The sequence below is a fragment of the Lontra canadensis genome, unplaced genomic scaffold (genome assembly GCF_010015895.1).
Source record: "Lontra canadensis isolate GAN:19392208 unplaced genomic scaffold, GSC_riverotter_1.0 scaffold8, whole genome shotgun sequence".
Taxonomy (NCBI): domain Eukaryota; kingdom Metazoa; phylum Chordata; class Mammalia; order Carnivora; family Mustelidae; genus Lontra; species Lontra canadensis.
In genome coordinates this window covers 30,183,040-30,204,773 of record NW_022631002.1, presented here as the reverse complement: position 1 = coordinate 30,204,773, position 21,734 = coordinate 30,183,040, and the positions used below count along the sequence as shown (strand labels likewise).

Sequence of the window (21,734 nt, the reverse complement as noted above, 5' to 3'; positions counted from 1 at the left end):
GAGACTTCTGAGGGGCACCTGGGTGGCCCAGGTGGTTAAGCCTCTGTCTTCGGCTCAGGTCATGATCTCAGGGTCCTGGGATCGAGCCCCACATCGGGCTCTCTACTCAGTGGGCAGCCTGCTCTGCCCCCCCCAACACCCCCACCTGCCTCTCTGCCTACTTGTGATCTCTGTCAAATAAGTAAATAAAATCTTTTAAAAAAAGAAGAAGAAGAAGAGATTTCTGAGCTTAGGGTTCATGTGATTCAAGACAAAAATAAATAAAATAAATTAAATTAAATTAAATATAAGCAGCATATAAACTGGAAGTGACCAAAAGTCTGAAACAGTCAACTTGAGTCTGCCCCCAAATTAAAAGAAATCAGATGAGAAATTGAAAATTTTTTTTAAGATTTTATATATTTATTTGAGAGAAAGAGATGGAAAGGAAGCACGAGGACGAGGAGCAGAGGGAGAAGCAGGTTCCCTGCTGAGCAAGGAGCTCCATGCAGGACTTGATCCCTGGACCCTGGGATCATGACCCGCACTGAAGGCAGACACTTAACTGACTGAGCCAGCCACGCACCCTGAGAAACTGAAATTCTTGACAGTCAGGTCCTATCCATTATTCTGATACGATCACTGCACAGAGCTAGTCACCAGTTGCTCACCAGTGTTTTCACAATTCCTCCCCGATGGAACATTCTTAAGCAGACTTACATACATAATGAAACATAATGAATTGGACTTAGTTGCAACGGACTTAGTTCAAGCACCTAGAGACACAGGTAGGCCCCGATGGCGCCAATTCCCCGGATGATGGTCCCTTACTCCCTCTAACAAACGCAGGCCTTCTCTTCCCTATCCTCTAGATCACACAGCTTCCAAAATTAAAGACATCTTTACTAATTCCGTGAGATTCCCAAACAAGTTGAGAGAAGCAAAATGAGAGGAAACTGTTGGCAGGTGCCAAAGACAGGTATCGTCTCTTGTACTTGGCCCTGGAGCCTCCCTTCCCTGCTGGCCATCCACGGCTCAGAATGGATGGCGGCCTTCGTAGCCCTTCTGAGGAACATGCAAGTGAGAGAGGCTTCTTTTAGCTTCATCAGGCCCAGGAGAAGAAACTGCCCTATATTTAGACAGATGCCCTTTGTAACAAAGGAGTAACTCATCCCCATTAGCACTAAATGACAAAACCAGAAAGCTTTTCCAAAATATTCCTTTAGCTCAGTGGTTCTCAAGCCGGGGCAATTTTGCACACGTGCGTGCATGTGCACGCACGCACACGCACACACACGGAGAAGATCTGGCAATGTCTGGAGACCTCTTGGGTTGTTGTCACTGTGGGTGTTACTGGCATCTGGTAAGTAGAGGCCAGGGGTGCTGCTAAACATACCACAATCACAGGAAAGTCCCACAGCAAAGAATGATGTGGCCCAAAACATCAATAGTGTTCAAGCTGAGAAACCTGACCTAAGTAAAGAACAGAGAGGGTCTACCCAGCAATGCTCAAAGTGTTAACGTCTCCCCAAAGAGTTCTGTTAAAATATCAAACTATTCTGTGGCAAGATTCTTCTCCCACAGTCCGTGTTCAGCAACCTATCCATATGTTAGGAAATGTCCCAGATCTCAGGACAATAACAGTATCTTATAATAACCGTGATGACAATAGCTAACATTAAACGGTACTTTGTATGGGGTTACAATCAATACATAACAGCAAATACTATTAGGATTCTCTACACAGTCAGCTTCTCACCCACAATAACCCTACGCCGTAGGTGGGTTTCGAAGTCCCCAGAATCTAAATGTGATGGGGCAGGACTTTCTTGGTTTCATTCACCACTGTTTACCCAACACCCAGCAGAGGAAAATGCCCATTTTAAGAGAGGAAGACACTGACAGGCTCAAGAATGTGCTGGAGCTCCCAGTGCCAGTAAGTAAGTGGTGGAAATGGGTTCAAACTAGGCTTCTGCCTGCAGGCCTTTCCAGCCTGCCAACTACCCGATATCCGAGGACATCAAAATCCAAAGTACTTCTTGGGCCTAACCTTAGATAAATAAAACCCACAGCAAGTTAAGCAGGAATGAATCAGAGACTGCTTTCCAAAGTTACCAAAATAAAAATGTCCACTTTTCAGGAAGCTGGTTAAACAAAACAGTGACCCCCAACACAATGGTGAAGTGTATTTGCATGGCCATGAGTCACTTGAAATCAATCTGAGAGGGTGGCTGGTTTTACAAGAAGTTAGCTGCTTCTTTCAATTTGAGCAGGGCTCACAAAGCACCAGGCAGCTTTCCCCAAGTCAAGCCAGCTTTGTCAAAGGACAAATGCCCTGGGTGAGCATAGAAACTCTTTTCAACCACTGGAAAGCCAACTCATGGGTCATGAGATGCACGTGTGGACCCAGTCAACACTTGACAACAGATCCAATGGACACCCCAATGCTAGCCCAATCTTCCTACACATCTTCCTCAATTCAGATCGATACTGATTCTGGCATGATGCAAACTTTTGGGAATTTGTATTTTTTGAATAATAAGAGAACTCAAACTTATTGAAAGGCTCAGGGAGTGAACCAATTTCCCTATTTTCATCATTTCAAGAGATGCCATGATTCCGGGGGAAACATCCTGTAAGAAACAATTCTAGGGAGAGCTATAAATTGAGAATTACATTCATCCTTATAAAAAGACCAAAAGGGGAAGTGTTAAGTTTTTTAGTTCTACAATACTGGCACAAGTAGACTTTTGTTTTTTTTAAGTGGAACTTTCTCTTGTAGAAAGATAAGCAAAGTATCCTTGACACTACACAAACATATTCATCACAATTCTAAGTACTTGAAGTATTTATTCACAGCCTGCTTTTCTCCAAAAAGGAGTTAGGGGTGAATTTTTAAAGTACTTTTGACTCTAAAAGGAGGGGTAATACTTAAAAGAATCAAGGCAAAGAAAAAATAAAATTAAGACGGCAATAAAGCCAAGATGGCCAGCACACGGAATGCGTGTACTACTGTGGTCAGTTACATGTTGGTTTTATGTCGGACTCCAAGCTTCTTGGAAGCTAATGACAAGAAGGAAACAAGAATGACAAGATTAGTAACACTCCTAAGATAAAACTAAGTGCTTTTTTTCAGCTCTTCCTGATACAGTAAGCTAAGAAGACTCTCTAGTAAATCATTATAAAAATGGACACTCTTGGGCGCCTGGGTGGCTCAGTGGGTTAAGCCACTGTCTTCGACTCAGGTCATGATCTCGGGGTCCTGGGATCAAGCCCCGCATCGGGCTCTCTGCTCAGCAGGGAGTCTGCTTCCCTCTCTCTCTCTCTGCCAGCCTCTGCCTACTTGTGATCTCTCTCTGTGTCAAATAAATAAATAAAATCTTTAAAAAAAAAATGGACACTTGATATGTAACAGGCTATATTCTAAACAGAGCCCCAAAAAAGGACATTCACAAAATTATTATTCGTTAACTCCACTCAGTGCAAAGTGAGTGTGCTAATTCCACACATGAGAGAGAGCCAGGGAAGGCAACTGGGCAGGGCCGTTCACAGTGATGAGCTATCATGAGCATTCAGCTCCCAGGCTGGCAGAAGCCTCCCATCAGATTAGGTTCTCTGGATGAACGGAAGCACTGCATCTTCTTCCGACCACTCTCCACAAATATATCATTTCCAACAACAGAACTTTTAATAAGGATTCAGCAGCAGACTTCAAAACCGTAATTTCTGATAAGAAACCAAAGAACAAAAATGTGGTGTCAATCATTAAGCAGGACTGGCAAAACAGCATCACAAAAAAAATTTCCCAGAAAGTTGAATTCTAACCAGTACATGTTATATCCCAGTGAGAACTTTTAGTCAGCGACTGGAATCAAGCAATGAGGGTAATGAGGTGTTGTCTGCCCTCTAACTTTAGGTGGAATTCTCCTCATGTCTTAAAATCTACCATCTCTTTTTCCTCTCCACAACTAGATACTGCTTTTTTTGTCTCTCTTCCTTATTTAAGAATCTTCTAGATCACTCTCAGCCATTGTCACTCTTCTTGTCTTCTGTTATCACTATTCTTACTTTTCTCATTAGTCTATCAGAATTCCCTTAACTTGTTTGGGTTTCTTCACTTGGTTTCTCCCTTGAACTTCCACAAGTTTCTCCCTAATAAGCATGCAGCCTCGAAAAATGCGGAGGAAGGAGAATGGAAACTGCAACCCACCATCTTGCCCCTGTTTGAATGGCAGTAAATTCAAAGTGCCAAACTAGGGAGAGAAGCTCTTCGTAAGAAGAAAAGATCCTCTTCGTAAGAAGATGATCAAAGCAGTATGTATCCTAACTACAGAGTTGCCTAGGAATCTAAGATTGAGACAAGCCACAAAAATGGAAACACGTAGTATATGATTTTAGCCCACTGGCAGTTGGAAACCTGTTAAGCCAAAGCCAGAATTGAAGTGGGTATTTGAAAAATTATTAAGGAAGACAGAGCAAGGCTTTTATGCCACCCAGAAAGCTATTTATTATGAACAACTGGGATTTGGGGGACAGGGAAAAGAGCTATTTCAAATTAATAGTTTCAGAACAACTAAAATATCTATGTAATATCTAAAAATATTAAGACAGGCAATCCTACTTTGTGGTGCTGATCTATAACCACTACAGGGACCTTGAGCAGAACTCTAAAATTTAAGAGAATTCACCAGCTTTTTTCTAAGGAAGTTTGGTTTTCCTTAATGTGGTAACTCTGGCATTAGACATGGAGGGTCTTCGATGTCAAACTGAAGACACAGCAATTTATCCTGTCGGCCAGTTCTCTCAATATCTATTACGCACACTGGACTAATTTAATTGGTGTATGAAGTTTGTAAAATGTTCATAGTGATGCATTTATTGTATGGGTAATTTTTATATATTGAAAGCTATACAAGGTTGCCTTAGGCAATAGTGGTATTAATTTTAAAATGAGTCAATGTAGGGAGGCCTGGGCGGCTCGGTGGGTTAATAAGCCTCTGCCTTCAGCTCGGGTCATGGTCTTGGGGTTCTGAGATAGAGCCCTACATGGGGCTCTCTGTTCAGCAGGGAGCCTGCTTCCCCCCTCTCTCTCTGCCTGCCTCTCTGCCTACTTGTGATCTCTGTCTGTCAAATAAATAAATAAATAAATAAAATGAGTCAATGTAGGGGCACCTGGGTGGCTCAGTCAGTTAAGTCCCCAACTCAGGTCACAATCTCCATACTCAGTCTGGAGTCCACTTGAGATTCTCTCCCTCCACCCTTCTCCCTGTTCTCTCTCTCTCTCGCTCTCTCTCACATAAATAAATCTTTTTAAAAAAACATAAAAAATAAATTAAAATGGGTCAATGTAAAGAAATTCAAATAAATAGCAATACCCATGGTAGGTAGATGTGGCATAGATGAAGGTGGCAGGTCTGAGAAAACACTGCTCAGCACAAGGACAAGTGATTCAAAGTGTTTTCAGAAGGAGAATGACAGCTTAGACTGGTATCCTTCCAAGGATTAAAGCAGAAGTGGGCCATAGATTCAGCTGTAGATGGGAGAAATGCAGGGTACAGGGGGTCAATGAGGACCCTGCAACTCTAGGCAGAAGCCCAAGCTAGGATCCGTGGAAACACAGACACAAAAGAGATCATCAGAAGGAAAAACAAAGCCCACGTGAAGACTCACAGCACGAAGGGAGTGAAAGGGGACACATAATCGAAATTCACTTTTTGTACCTGGGAACACAAGGGTGTTGAGAAAAATGGCAAGAACCCGAACAGGAACTTGGGTTCCATGAGGTTTATGTTGGACTTGAACTGCCAGCCTGCCATGAAGGGATGGCCTCCCGTAGAGAGCCACGTGCCATCTAGGAGGTGACACATACAGGTTAGGGTAGGGGTGGGGATCTGAGACCTTGGGATCAGCCGCAAAAAGGGGCCACAGTCCTTCCCACCTTCCTGTGTCTACAACCCCTTTGCAACTTGATTGTTGATGCTCCTCTCCTGGGCATATGGAATTTATAACCCTTGAGTCTGAGTTGGCCTAGGGACTTGCTCGGGACAGCAGAGATGGCAGAAGCAATGGTGCGACATGTCTGCACCTGGGCTCAAGTGCTTCAGGGTACCCCTCAGAACGCAGCCCCCAGGAGGGCTCTTGGGTACAGCATGCTGGAAAAGTGGGACTCTGTGCAGTGAGAACTGACAGGGAGGCCCCAGCTGGAGCTGGCCAACCTCCAGAAGCAAAGTCAAGCCTGTAGTCGACCGCCGACACAGCAGGGAACCCAGCCTACAGGGAGGACTGGCAGAATCACGAGGGAGATGGGTTTGCAGGTTTGATGGTTTGTCCAAAGCCTCAAAGTTTGGTTTGTTACACAGTAGTAGATGACTGATACAAACAGTACCAGAGTGGGAACAGCTAAAGACAGAAAACAAGATGCTCAGACAACGTTAGAAGAATACAGAGGCAAAAGAAGAAGAAGCGAAGTTTTGGGAGGATGTCCCCCAAAGCCTGGGAAGAGGCTAGAGAGCAGACAAGGTAACAGAGCAACAGCAATCAGAAGTGTCCACATATACAACAGTAGAGAAAACCAGGGACATGGGAGGTTAGGGGAGACACATGGATAGGGCAGAAAGACAGAAGGTCAAGGAGTCATCAGAAAAGCATAACCCCAGGGCTCAGGGCAGTGGCTGGCCTAAGGAGGCACTCCAGAAGCTTGGATGAGTGAAAGCAGTCAGGTCTGGCAAGGTGGAGCGCCCTGGCTTCAGAAGAGCGGGAAGACAGTTTTGATAATGGAACAGACGGGGCCTGCGGCGTGTTGGGGAGGGCCAGATGGGAAAGACACGGAAGCCTAAGTAAAGATTTCCGGTTTGAGGAACTGTTCAGAGTCATGTTGGAACAGGGGCCCATGGAGTCAGGAGGACTTCTGAATGTGCATGGTCCTTTCTCTTGGACTCTACAGTTCCAAGAGGGGCCAGTGGCCAGCAGCAGCAGGGGCCCCTTGGCAACCTGTGGGCAATGCCAGTTCTCAGGATCGCCCCAGACCTGCTGATCTGCATTTTACCCAGAGGCCCAGTTGACTTGCACATCTGCACATCTGAGTAGAAGCAGCACCGCTCTGGAGGTACAGAGACAACAAAGCAAGAGAGCCTTTAATTACATCTTGAGAAAGTCATTCTGTTTTGAATTCCCTTTCAAGCTCCCCACTGGCGTCTCCCCGCCCCCCCCCAAGATAAAATCAAAGACAAAGTCTCAGTTTGGTGCTAAGGGGTCTTCAACACCTTTCTCACAACTTGCAAATCTCCCTTTTCCACAAACAGAGGCAAAGCCTTAGACAAGCAAGGTCTCCAGTAAGCTTTGGATAATGGTGTTTATTTTCAGGATTTTCTTCTGTGTAAGGAAAGTGATAGGGTTTTCCATTTGTGGTGGTCTTCATTTCACATTTATCTAAGGGAAGAACCAGAGTTCCACAAAAACATGAAGCGAAACAGAATGTGGATGGAATGAGGAGTGAGCCAACGTCATCACAAGGGAAGCGACACTCAGCAACCCAAGACTGGAAAATCCTTGTGCAGATCTGAAGACCCTTGGGCACTGGTGGAAAGTACAAAGGAATGAAATAGGAAAGACGGGAGCTGTCTGTGAAACCAAGAGTACACTACACTCAGGAAGGGATTAGCACCGCTGGAAGGATTTATCCCAAATAGTAGAACTGCTCTCCCCTGGGTCTGGAAAAATGACAAGGAGGGACAGCAAACTATCAATGTTCCCCATAAAGTCAAAGACCAGAGCTCCTATCTAAGGAGAGTAGGGCTGGGTGGACTATACCAGCAGAAATCTTGGACCAGCCGTTGTGGAGAATGGCCAAGAGAATCAACAGATGAACGGAAGTTTGACATAGCAAAGGCCCAAGTGCTCATCGTTAGTCAGGAAAATGGGCACCCGAGTTCAGTCACCCTCAGGTTGAGAGAGGCCACCTCCTGGAGGCTGATAGAATATACATAGCAAAAGGGGAGGGGATTGAGGGGGTTGGTAGGGGCTGAGGACGGTGACATGTCTTTGTCACCAAGGCTGCACAACGGTCAAGGGTTAAAAAAATCGGCCAGTGGAGGGACAGAGGAAGAAAGAGTATACAAGAGCATAAAGAACCACAGGTTTCTAGGAAAGAAGACGCAGGGGAGTCAGAGGTAAGCTGGGTTTGACTGAAAAAGAAAAGCATCAAGTAAAAAAAAAATTTAAAAAAAAAAAGTCTAGTTTAAAAAATGTTGCCTGAAGATTGACCTGTACTCAAAATTTTATTACCAATGGTCAGGATTGCTGAAATGGCAGTATAAAAATTCAAGAGGTATTTTTTAAAAAGAAGAGAAATGCGGGCCGGAAATAAAGGTAATCAATTAAAATCAGGACATAGGATTTGCAGTTCCTGCAAGAAGATAAATCATTGAGTATTTTAAGCATGCCCCAAATAAAACCCCCGAATGAACAAAAGACTGAAAAGCTCTCTCGTCACAGTGCATCGCCAAAAGGGGACCCCTCCAAAGAGCAAATGAAAACTAAAATATTTAATAAGGTTTACCAAAATATAGTGCTATACTTGGTACCCAAAAACCTCAAACACGAAGATACCCAAGAAGTCTTCCTTGGACCTCCCCCATCATTCACTCACTCCCATGCACCTGCTGAAATAAGCATTTTGTCCCTGCCTGTCCACTCACCCCTTCTTCCACAGCAGTGGAGTATGTAGCGGGGCACAAGGCCAGCCACAGCATGGACCACATTTCCTGGATACCTTAAAGGCAGAAGTACGGCCATGCATCTCAGTGCCCACCAATGAGACGTAAGCATGTATCACGAGGCGGCCCCTGGAAACCTCCCTTTTCCCTTGACCATCTTTCTTCTGGTTAGACAGGGATGTTGATGGCGCTCTACCCTGCAGGGTAAAGGGTCACATGGAAGTCAGAGGTGGCTTGGCTCCCAGGTGTCTACGAACCCCCAACAGCTCTGGACTGCTTACCCCTTGAGTTCATTAGAGAAAAGAGAGATGAAGGTCTACCTCATTTATGCGATTGCTACTCAAGTTATGTTTTTTCCACTGGCCCACCTTAACTAACACACTCGTCTTTGCCTTTTAGCAAAGTCTTCCTGTCCTTGACCATTTGACCTTCCTCAGCCAGCCTGGATCCCTAGGATTGAGAACAGTCATTTCAAACTGCCCTTCTTGCAACCCCTGTTCTTCTCTCATTCCTGCCCAAGCAAGACGCAGGCCCTCGTCCTCACCACCCATCGCTCTGTCCCCTGCCAGCAGCACACGATACAATGAATGGGGAAATTTAAAATAAAATTTAATCTTAAAACCGTCCAAGAGGGATCATCCTTTCAACCCCAGGCCAGTTCCTCAAGAACAGGGCAGGTGACCCCTCACCATCGTCTCCCACTGTCTCCAAGTATCTGGCACATAGTAGGTCCAGCATGTGTTTATAACTGAGGGTTTTGGAGGGGAGGGGGGTGGGGGGTGGGTGAGCCTGGTGGTGGTTATTAAGGAGGGCACGTATTGCATGGAGCACTGGGTGTGGTGCATAAACAATGAATTCTGGAACACTGGAAAAAAATTTAAAAAATGAATATTAAAAAAAAAAAAGAAAGATTAAACTTCCACGAGGTCTACTCAACAGTACTCTAACTCATCTCGTTTGCTCGTTAGCATGCCTTCCTTCCCATGCTAAGCACTGTTCTAGATGCTGGGCATACAGTGGTCAGCAAATATCCCCACCTTCACAGAGTTTTGCATGCTAGTGGAAAGAGGTAAACAGGGAATATATGAATGAATGAATGAATGAATGAATGAATGAATAAACAAAAAAGTTCAAACAGAGATACACGCTATGAATGAAGTAACCAGACAGTGACTAGAGGCTGGTGGCGGGTGGTGGGGAGAGATTTTAGATATTCAGATGTTTTTAAGTGGCGTGGGCCATACTGGCAGGGTAAGACACACAAGGCCAAGATGGAGGGACCAAGGGCCAGAACCGAGGTAGAAACAGGCAGGGGATGGATCCTGGGTTTGTCAGTCATCTCCCCCACCCATTCCTCCTCACGTTCTCCTCTTCCTCCCCACTTCCCTCCCTCCTTCTCACTGTCTCTGTCTCTCTCCCTCCCCCCACCTCTTGTCCACTAAAACACACATCTGAATCTTCAACCATCTTCCCTTTCTGCCCAATTATCTCAGAGGAAGGGGTAGCCAACTTTCAAGGTGAATAGCCCTCTACCTACAGCCTTCATTCCAACACCAACTGACCGTCTGTCCATCAGTTCCTCACTTTCTCTCTTCGTGTGTCTGTATTCTCTCCTTCAAACATTCTCGGGTACAGTTGAAACAGCCTCTCATTTCCTCCCCCCCATTCAAATGGTCATCCTCTACGTACACGCACCCCACAAAACTGGCACATATACACATATGGAAACACACACACGCGCCAAGCAGATGCACCCTCACACACATACAGGCACACATCCTTTACCAGTATCTGGTGAAACCTCAGCTCTGTCACCAGACATGCCGGCATCACCACACCCACATCAACCACCAAAGGAAACGTCTACACAGATGCAAACTTATCTCCAAACACTGTCCCACGGGACCATCTTACACAGGCCCAATGGGAACTTTACTAGGGTGTCACGCTTACACAGAAGGCCTGCCTGGAATTCCCTCTCCAGTCTTCTCTTCTCTAACACCCCTTTTCCAACTTTTCCTTTCCAAACCCTCAGCCTCTGTGAGCTCCTGCACCGAACCACACCCCCCCCCCCCCCCCCCCCAAAAACCACTTCTCTTGTCCCATCCGTTCCTGAAGTTCTTTTACCTACTACAGTATCTCCCTTAGGCTGACATATACTCTCTTTCTCTGTTTCTCTAACATACACACACACACACTTCATGAATGCTCACATGCACACACCTATGGGGACGTGGGGACGTGCCTTGGAGTTACTGCTGGAACCCTCCCCCCACCTGAGTAGGGCCTGACAGGGAAGCCAAGAAGGAAGTGTTGATAACATCCCTGGAAACTCTGGGTTCAGTCATGCCTGAGAGAAAGCTCACTACCCCTTTCCTATTTAATTAAAAGTTTAAGGACTTTTTCCCATTTGCAGTCGAAAGAATTTTCACAAATCCAACAGTTTTAACTACCTCTCCATTCAACACTTTTATCAGAATTTACATAAAATCCAAATAATAAGGGTTGAGGTTCTCATTAAAGACACACAGGCATAAAGGAGGAACAAGACAGATCTACTGAGGGGTGCCTGGGTGGCTCAGTCAGTTAAGCGTCTGATTTTGGCTCAGGTCATGATCCCAGGGGCCTGGGATCGAGCCCCACATCGGGCTCTCTGCTCAGCCCGGTTCTCCCTCTCCCAATTGCTTTGCTTGTACTTACTCTCCCTTTCTCTTCTGTCAAATAAATAAACAAAATCTTAAAAAGAAAAAAAAAAAAAAAAAAGATCTACTGAGTATGCTGGAGTATCCAATGTTTCTAGTAAAGTTTAACTCCTCTTTTTTCCAGAAAATCAACTTCCAACCAATCATACATATTTCATAAAAGCTTGGTAGTTAGTCAGCATTTGGGACTTCTACCTCCTATACCAAGAAGATTTTAAGAGAAAGTGCAAAAACTTTTATTATTTTAGAGTACATCAAACCCCTTGCTCATTACAAATCGGAGGGAAAAATTACTACAAATTTTCACAATATGGTACCATTGCTGAAATCACATCAATCTGGAGTATTAAAAAAACTCACCTCCCTCACCATGTTTGATAGAGCTCTTCTACATGAATGATTCAGTCAATGCAGAAATGACCACATTCAACTTGCACCGTTTAGAATAGGAAGGCCTAGCTTAAAATGTATCTCCTCTAAAAGAAGGAATCCATACCCTTCACACAGGCGTTTAGAGCAAAATCCAAATACTTCTCGGTATTGGCCAGTTTGTTTAACTTATGGATTGTCAAGACATTCAAATTATTCTTTTATAAGTGAAGTACAATGAAGTTAAGATTAAAGACAGAATGTTGGTCATAAGAGAAGGGCCATTGCCCAAGGTCAGATGTTCTGCGCACAAGCACAGAACATATTTAAGAGAACATGGCCTCCCTGAGGAAGGGATTAAGGATACAAACCCAGAAAACAAAGAAAACAAAATAATCTACTACAAAGGGAGAAGACAAAACCTATCAGAGGCTCATGCAGACCTTGAATAAAAGCCTCTACTTTATTTTAAACAGGGTTTGGGGAGTTTCGTTTTTGTTTTTGTTTTTGTTTTTAAAGAGCTCAATCCACTTTCCAAATACCTTTTATTTATAAGCATCCTTAGCGAAAATCCCATCCTTCCTCATTAAGCACACTCAAAACAGATTCTCCAAGGTACTCATGACTTAACTCATGTCATAAAATCCAACTAGAAATTGCACCACTTACATAAAGAAAAGACATGAAACGTTTTAATTCCTAAATGGCTGAGAGGGTTTTCAATTACATTATTACAAATTTTACATCATTCCCCCTTAATAACAACAATTTAAATTTGTTTCTTCCCAAACAACTATTGAAATAAAAAGGCTGCACCATCACACACACACACACACACACACACACACACACACACACGTACTCCTTTTTTATACCATTGTTGCAATGGTACAGCAGGACTTCCAAGTTTTCTGAGTCCCACACATCACTTCCTGAAACACTGCCTTGCCAACTGGGGAGGTGAGTGTGCAAACTTTGGGGGGAGGCAGTCACTTGCATTTCCATCACTCTACTGCCTACAGGACTCCCACTTGGGTCCACCTCAGCCCTGAGGGCTCTCCAGTGCATTCATGCACGTGTCTACATGATGTCTCTGTGGGAACATAGCACCAAAATAGCCAATATCAGCTTTCGCTTTCCTTCAAAACCAGCTTCTTCTGTGACATCTCTGCTTCGGCTCCAGACCCTACCATTTGTTAAGAGCCTTAGTTCAAACACCCTGAGTCACCCGTGCCGCCTCGGTCTCCCTTCTAAGTTACAGAGATGCTCTGTTCAGTGCCCTCCTTTCCCTCCCATCCATAGTCACATCACCTTAGTTCAAATCTTCTCACACCTTATCTCCATTGGGTGATGGCACCCTCTCTTGCTCCCCCTACCTCTTATCAGGCTCTACACTAATCTAGTCAAAAGGTCAGATCCATTCTCACAATGTACAACTCCAACCACGATGCTGGTCCATGCCAAAGTCTTCAAATGTGCTCAGTGGTAGAGCTGGTTGTCTTTCCAAAGGCCTTCTTCCTCGCTCACAGAGCACAGGGGATTGGTCTAAGTTGATCACAGCAAGCTCCTTCTTTGTCAATGGCTGGCCTATGCCCATCCGAGGTCAGCTGATCCATTTCTGATCAATAAATTTAAAAATCCAATGGAACTGTTTCCAGGAAAGCTAGTCCTTCTTATTAAGGGATACATAGAAGAACTTTTGCTATCACTTCTACCCCCATTGCTATCTTGCTTCCTGTTTTGCATGCTATCATGTGAGGATGTGATGTCTGGATCTACAGCAGCCAACCTGTGACCATGAGGAGATGGCTGAAACTTCAAGAATGGCAGAATAAGAAGAAAAGAGGGTCCTTGAAGACATGGTTGCTTTCATCCAAAATAGCCTGAAACTGACACCCTAACAATTTCTCTGTAAGTAAACAAATGTCCTTGTGCTTTACACCGCTGTCTGTTGGGTGTTCTGTTACCTACAGCCCAAAGCATTCTCACAAACTCTTACAAGGAACAAACTCTTTGCCTTCCCACTGGAAGGTCCTCTGTGCTATGTGTTGTACTCAAAGCACAACATCAGCATCAAGAGGGAGCCCTAGCTTAGACCCCAGGATTCAGAACCTCTGGGGGTGAGGTCCAACAGTCTGCTCGAAAAAGCTCTCGGGGTAATTCTTGTGCATGCTGAAGTTTGAGAAACACTCTCCTGTAATATGATCACAAATTACTTTTTCCCCATTCACCTATTACCCTACATACCCTAAGGAACACTGGGGTCTGTATTTCTCCAGTGGTGGTAACCCCACTTCACTAGGTTTGAGCATCACATTTTTTGCTTATTTAACTTCATCTCTTCTTAAAGTTTTCAAACTCAAAGCCTCCAGGTGCTGGTAAGGGATACCAAGGGCTAAGTATGAGAAAGTCAGAGTGGAGAGGAAAACATTGCCATGCAAGGGAACAAATACAGGACTGCCAAATTTATGATTATGTCAAGGAAGGAAGGAAGGAATGGAGGGAGGAAAGGAAGGAAGGAAGAGACAAGTCAAGAAAACAGAAAGGAAGGAAGGAAAGAAAGACAGACCTAAAGTCCAGATTTACATGCAAGATTTTTAGACATAGACAACTAACTGAACTTTTTAAACTACTGGTCCAAATTAGATAAAACAAGTCCTCAGGTGGACTCAGCATCCCCTGACTGTCTATGACCCAAAACAGCAAGTTCTTAAAATATGTACATGTACTTTGAATGTTGTGGCCATCTACATTCATCGACTTGCTCTAAAACGACTATGATTATTTCTCTGTGGCTTACTGTGTATCAGCCTTTCCTGGGCACAGGGTCTTCATCAATGCTCCCCTGTTGGGGGTGGTGAAATGGTAAGTTCACGGACCTTTAGTTAGTGTCAACAGGACTATTTTATCCATCAGTCAGTGAAGATGACATCTAGAAGCACAGGCTTCTCAAGGGCTTACAAAAATGCTTACGATGTGAGGAAAAAATTAATTGGCCACACCCCTTCCACACACATGTGACAGAGTTTAAACTAACAGATGCCTACAACATGTGAATATAAGTCAACCAAGCAGCATCAGCTCAGATAGGGTCTAGTAATATGTCAGCACTGTAAATGCAGGACGTGGACACAGCATTTTAACGTCTGATATGATGTGGAGGGGAGCCAGACCAACAGGGCTTAGGACCTGCTGAGGTCTGGAAAAGGCCCTGAACGTCAACCATGGAACCAATAATCACTCCGTCCTAAGTCTTGTCTACTTCAAAGCAATCCCCAACTTCTTGACTCCGTTCTACTGCCCCTTAAGGTTGCTTACTCCAAAGGAGGATCCCCAGCCTAAAACAAAGTTTTCAACCATGGCAGCACGTTGGAATCACCTAGGGAGCTTCAGAAACATGGCTGCCTGGTTCCCAGCCCCAGAGGCTCTAACTAAACTGCACTAGGGTAAGGCTGTGAGGCTGAGTATCTTTCACGAGCTTCACCCCACTCACCATAGCTCGAGTATAGCCAGGGTTAAATCCCCACCGTTTTAGAAACATTCTGGAACACAGTCTCTGACATAGTTCATCCACCCAGTTACACCACCTCATTAACTAGATTTTCTTTCTACTGCCAAGTCTTGGAACAAAGGAAGACCCTGGTGCTATCAAGCGCTCTAGTGATCTAGAACAGAGGTCAGCAAACTGTTTCTGTAAAGGGATAAATACTTAATATTTCAGGCTTCGCAAGCCATACTGTCTCTCTAACAGCGACCCGACTCTGACACGGCAGCATGCGAGCAGCCACAGATGATATATAAACAAATGAGGGGGCCGCGTTCTAATAAAACTTTATTTATGGACACAAATGTGAATGTCATGTAATTTTCACACTGATGAAGTCATCTTTCTTTTGATTTTTCTGCCATTTAAAAACAGAAAGACCATTCTTAACTCACAAACCAAGCAGGAACAGGTGGTGGGCCAGATGTGACCCACGGGCCACAGTTTGCCAACCCCTGATCTAGAACTATTCCACAGACTCGAGACCTAAAATTAATGAATGACAGAATTTATATTACCCAATCAGAACTATGCTGAAAGTGGTCAGATCCTACTACCTGCACCCATTCCACCGAACTGCCCACGCAGGTAGATGCCAGTAGAGCTGTCCATACAGCTGAACATAAACCATAAACGACTTACTAAAAAATGATTTTCAAACCTCAGTTGTATCTGAGTTTATCAAAGACAAAACCCTGCAAAGAAGCAGTACACAAGCATGTTTTAAGGGTCTTACATAAGGATTTCAATAATGGGTTAATTTGCTACCAACATTTAGCATTCAGGCTATTTCACATAAAAACTCAGATTATCATTCTCTTGGAAAAATAACTGCAAAATACAGATCCTGTGCCCAAACGTTGGCATGGCAACAATCTAGGGATGATGAGCAAGGCTACCCCTTTACACGGGGCATGTTCTCCATCTGACCACAAACCCTATCTTCATTTAGGTCAACTGGCTGTCCCTAAAGGCATTTTGAGTTTATGACCCCTTGTCTATGGTCCTTAGAAAAACCTTCTATCTCTTTCATAACATGGCTTCAATAGCTATCTTATTTGAAGACCTCACATGGAAATCTCTCAATCTTCTCTCAAAATTCAACACCCCCATACACCAGGTCCTAGAAACAAAATCACTGGTTCTCACACCAGTGCAAGGTATCAACTTAAAAAAAGTTTCAATCAAATCCCCCTCTCGGTGTGGCCTCAATTTGAACCACGGTCTCCAATAAGATAGACAAATGACAAACGACCCTTCAGGTCTTCTTACTCTCCAAGCTGGCCAAGGTAGAGGCCAGCCCAAGGAGGTGGGGTAAAAGCACTCACATCAGAACACCTTAATTAAGCAGAGTGATCAATCACACATATAGTAATTAGAAAGCAAGATTTGGGGCTGATAAATTAAAACCAACCAAAGGCCATTCTGCACAGGCTAAGAAGTCAAGAGCCAGATCTTGGAAGGGGGCAGGGGGTAAAAACAATCAAACAAAACAAAACAAAACCTAAGAATACACAGAAAAAGCTAGTAACCAGAGTCTGGTCCAAGTTCATTATTAACCTACTTTGTCATTTCACTTGGCTCACACCCACCTTCAATACAATAGTTTATTTGGGGGTGGCAGACTTCTGACAACTACATGCTAACTGATCTGATGCATATTATCTTATTGGTGAAAGGACTGGGTCCTTTCCCCTTCCCTGGGGAAAGAAAAATTCCAGATATATAGACAGCGGATCCCTAATGCACTTGGGCAACATAAGCCTAGCCCCACCCCCCCACAGCCTTTTTAAAAAATATAGGTGTTAGTTTAATTTGTTAGCCACATCAGAAAAAGGAATGTTCAAACAGTAGATTTTCCACTTGAAATTAAAATGGAAATTAGCCCTTAGAAAGCAGAGATGACTATAAGTTTATACATCAGCGGCTGGTTCATGAATTATTAACTGACTTTAATGATCCTGGCTATATTTTATTTGAAGTTATTTTCCTACTTGCAATGACTTTTGAACCCTCAAAACTCTTTCATCCATTCTCCATAGACAGTACACTTTCCGAGCGCTGACATTTTAAAAGGATCCATATACTCACAGAACGTAAAGATAATACACACAACATATAATTTATACGAAGACTCTGGTCATTTATTAAAGAGAGAAATGAATAAAACCCTATTATTCACGGTTTGTAAATAAATTTAAAGATAAGTGCTAACTTTTCACTTGTTAAGCCTGGAGCAGAGGGTTCTGTATTTCTTCTAAAGTTTCCCAGATGGTCGTTAAAAACAAGAAAGGGCAGAAACATACTTTGTTTGAAACCCATCATTTCGCCTCCGGAGTGATAATATACCTCACCAAGAGTTAAGTCTTAAGAGATTAATAATTACAGGTATTTCCAAATTAAAATAAATGCATGTCTTTGTATGCTAGTTTTTACATTTTCAGTATAATCTGTACTGAATAGTACCACCTCAGACACACAAGTTAGCTGTGAAACAAAATGCTATAAACCCTTAATTATCACTTGCTGTTTTATACCCACAAAGTTAATACTTCCTCTTCTACTACATTCTCCCTATAAAGAAAAATCACTGTGAATAAAATTGGGTTTTTTCTCTGCTGAAATTAAGACTACGAAGATAAAGTATTGGGGCTCAAATGCAAGATTACTGGATTTTTATCTGCAAGGAATTAAATGCGGACATCCCTTAAAAGAAGTACAATTTGATTTCCACCAATATTAAGTAAGCACTGTGTCTAACTTTCATAAATCAGATACACACAGCACTTGCAACCACCAGATCGCTGAATTACTAAGAAACCAGGTTGTTCCAGGCAAAAAGCTGCGTAAAGAAAATATGACAGCAAACCAACTTGCATTCTCACTCACGAAGTTGAACAACCATCTTGATAAATAACGGGTGGGTTTCGAGCTTTCTATACCCTCCTGAAGTAAATGTTCTGAGTTTAAATGGGCTCAAAATAGCTTTGCTCAAAAAAAATAAAAAAGAGACACACACACAAAACACCCACAATTTCCTCTGGTCCCTTGAAGTACCCTTGGGATCGCAGTGAACAGAGATTTGCCACGCACTGCAGTGACTGGATTAGTACAAAAGGTTTCTATTTTGGTGTCATTCGAGTGTTGCTGATCTTAAATCAGAGAAAGAAGTAGTTACATTAAGCAAGGTAATGGCTTCCAAAAATAAGAGCATGCCCAGTTCTCCCAGGCTTGCATACACAGGCTAAGTTGTAAGCAGATAAATAATACCCCACTGGAACAATTAGGTGGGTTCTCAGAAACACGACATACTTAATTAGGCTGCCTAAGTCACTAACTGAGCATACAAGGGGGACTTTTTAAAGCATTTAATAACCTAAGTAAATCCAAAATCAGAGGACAGAAACTAAAACCCTTAACCCTGGCTACTGACAGAGGCCTTTTCTTGCTTCCCTTTCTAAGCTTCACGTACCACTCTTGGAATTTTGAGAGCATGAACGCCCCCCCCAACCCCGCCCTCCACCGCCAGCACCACCAAAGGGTTAAAACACACTGAATAATGTCCCTTGGTTCTTTACTGGTGGGGAGGCCCGCGGTGCCAGGCGCGGGGCTGGGCGACGGGGACACAGGGGTTAGGCAGAGAGACCCTAAAGGTCTTTTACAAACTTCAGCACTGGAGTTGGGATCGGAGTATAAACAAATAGAAAGGAACACGAGCCTCCATCAGCCACGGGGCACAGCAAACTGTTCCTCACTCTAGATACAATCCCTCCTCTTCCTGTTATTTATTCATTAGTTTTGTATAGCACCTTTCTTTCAGCGGCTCCTTATTTCCTCCACTGTTATCCAAGCAATCATAAACAAACTACGATTTGAAAGAAAAGGCGGGGGAGGGGAGGGAGGAGCAGGGGGAAGGAGAAAGAAAAACCACATTCAAAAGGCACAGGCCATCCAGAGCACAGCTCTTTTTCTGAACATCGCCCTTGGGGTGAATGTTTCCTCCAAAGCTTGGCCCTGGGGGCTGCAGGAAGGACACAGAAGGGGAGCCCGCGCCGCCCTGGCCCAAGGGTTGTGACTCCAGCCCCGCCTCGCGGGTCCGAACTGCGCCAGCTGCCTTTCCGAGACCCACCTTCGCCCACCTGAAAAGCTCGGTGCTCGAAGTTGCCGCGGGGGAGTGGGGGAGGAGAAAAGGTGGGTTGACCCAGGGCGGGGTGGGGAGGTCTCCAAGCCTGATCTCCCCGAAATGCAAAACTTAACCCCTTCCCCCAAAAAAATGAAAGATGAGAAGCAGCTTGGAGCTAACGAGGGAGGGGCTGGCACCTCCGTTCCGGGGTCCAAGGCGCCCCAGCGAGAGGGCAGCAAAAGCCACCTGCGGGGGTCCCAACACTTCGCGCCCCCACCGCCCCCGCCCAATCCAGGGCACGCTCAAAAGTTTGTTCCTTTCCTCCCCCCGAGCGGCCCCGGGTCCAGCTCTCGGGTGCGCGGGGAAGGTAAGAGGGGTTGGGGGTGTGGGGGTGTGGCGAGGTCGTCGGACCACGAGATCGGGGACTCGTGAGGTGCCCCCCCAACTCAGGGGCGCTGCGACCATGTTTACTAATAACAACAACAAAGAATCACAAGCGTGTCCCCTCTTTCAGTCCTCGGGCTGCTCTTCGCTTCTTTGGGGCAGCAAAGGAGAGTCGGCGGGGTTGGAAGGGGGAGTAGTGGGGGGAGAGAGAGTGTAGCGCCGGCAGAGGGACAAAAAGGGGGTGTGGGAAGGGGGCAGAAAGAGTAGAGTGAGAGAGTTGGACAGAGACGAAGGCGCAAAAAGGAGAGGCGTGGAGAGGGGAGAGAAAAGTGCAGCGGGCGGGGAGCTGGAGCGCGGGGCGCGCCCGGGATGGGGAGGTGGCCCCCGCCCCGCCGCCCCCCGGCCCCGGCCTGGTCACCTTGCTGTAGCCGTAGTAGCCCAGACACTGCGCGAAGTCCAGGCCGGCGGGGTCCCCGGCCGCCGCGGGGTAGAACCTCACATCCATGCCGGAGCCGGGCCCGGGGCCGGGGGCCGGGGCTAGGACTCGCCGGGGCCGGTGCCCGCTTCCTCGAAGCCGCTAGATCCACCGTCGGGGGCGCCCGGCCGGGGTTGCCCGGGGGCGGCGCGCGGGGCTCGGGGCCGGAGGAGCGCTGCGACCGGAGCCCGAAGAGCCCGGGAGCCGCGGCCGCCGCACACAAAGGCGCGGCCACGCGAGCCGCGGGAGAGCGGGAGGCGGCCCTGGGGACGCGCCCCGCCGGGGCACCGAGGCAGCGCTGCGCGCGGGCCGGGCGCCCGGGGCGCGGGGCGCGGCGCGGGGGCCCGGGCGGCGCGGCGAGTTCAGGTGCGCGGGGCGAGGCTGGGACGGCGGCGGCGGCGGCGGCGGCTGGCCCCGCTCCTCCTCCTCCTCCCCGGGCGGACTGAGGAGAGGAGCCGCGGAGACAAGGGGCCCGGCCCCTCCCCTCCTTCTCCCCCTCCTGCCTCCGCCGCCGGTCCCCTCCCCGCGCCGCCGCCGCTCCGCCCCTCCCACCGCGGGCAGCTGGCGCGCCGCCCGCCCCGCCGGTGCGCTCCTCGGCCCGGACCGCCCCCGGGCGCGCCGACCCCGCCCCGCTGCGGCCCCTGCCCCTCGCGGCCCTCGCGGCTCACCCCGTGCCTCGCGCAGCCCTGGCTGTGCCCATCGCGAGCGCCGCGGCCTCCCCCTCCCCGGGGCCCCTCTTCTCCCCCCCCCGCCCCCCCCTTCCCTCTCCGGTCCTCTTTGTCCCCGATGCCTCGGAGCGCTCCTCGCTCCCTTCCGTTCCTCGGCCGCTTCGGCGGGCCGGCCGCCAGCCCGGTGCCCGGTGTGGCCCTCCCACCCCCCTTTCCGAGCCCCGCTTCGCTCGGCCCCCAGCCCCGGCCACCGGCGTCCACACGCCGTCCCCTCTCTTGCCACCCCTCGCTCCATCGGTTTCCTCCCCTCGCCCCCTTCGTCCCTCGTGGTGCCGGTCCCCCGGTCCGTCTACCCTACTCCGCCTTCACGCAGGAATGGCCCCTGCTCGGAAGCACCTAACCGAGCAGCTAACCGGCATGAGGGCCTCCCGGGACCCGGGACCCCATGTACACCTGTGGTATTTTCCAGAAGGGGTGTTGGGGCCTGACCTTTCACAGGTAGGCAGACTTGAAGCTTCCCGAGTTAAGCCTTGTGTCGGTTCTCTCCGTATTTCCTTTGCTCTTGTTTGTATTCGAAAGGCATTTGAGTAACTGGATCTAGGCGGATCATTCACTGTTCTCAGAGAGAAAATGTCCCCATTTTCCTAAAAGGTTCTGGGTGATTAACTTCCTCAAACAGCACTCACCCACCTCCTCCTTTATCTCTCTTTCTTTAAGCTACATTTCTCTCTCTGTCTCTGTCTCTGTCTCTCCCCCCTCCTTCCCCTCTTCCCTCC

At 46.7% G+C, this 21,734-nt stretch overlaps 1 protein-coding gene across 4 annotated transcripts in view; it reads right to left on the bottom strand.

Annotated features, from left to right (window-relative positions):
- Positions 1-21,514, bottom strand: part of TOX3 (TOX high mobility group box family member 3) — a 107,659-nt gene extending 86,145 nt beyond the window's left edge. Inside the window, exon 1 of one of the 4 annotated variants that reach the window (XM_032854484.1) lies at positions 21,448-21,514. Coding sequence is in view for 2 of the 4 variants with exons in the window: in XM_032854482.1 (XP_032710373.1) it covers positions 20,234-20,320 (87 nt within the window). In the remaining 2 variants the exon portion in view is untranslated. Of the gene's footprint in view, positions 1-20,233; positions 20,586-21,447 lie in introns of those variants that run through there. The other 3 variants (XM_032854483.1, XM_032854482.1, XM_032854480.1) reach the window with 3 other exon arrangements.
- Positions 21,515-21,734: the final 220 nt, after the last annotated feature.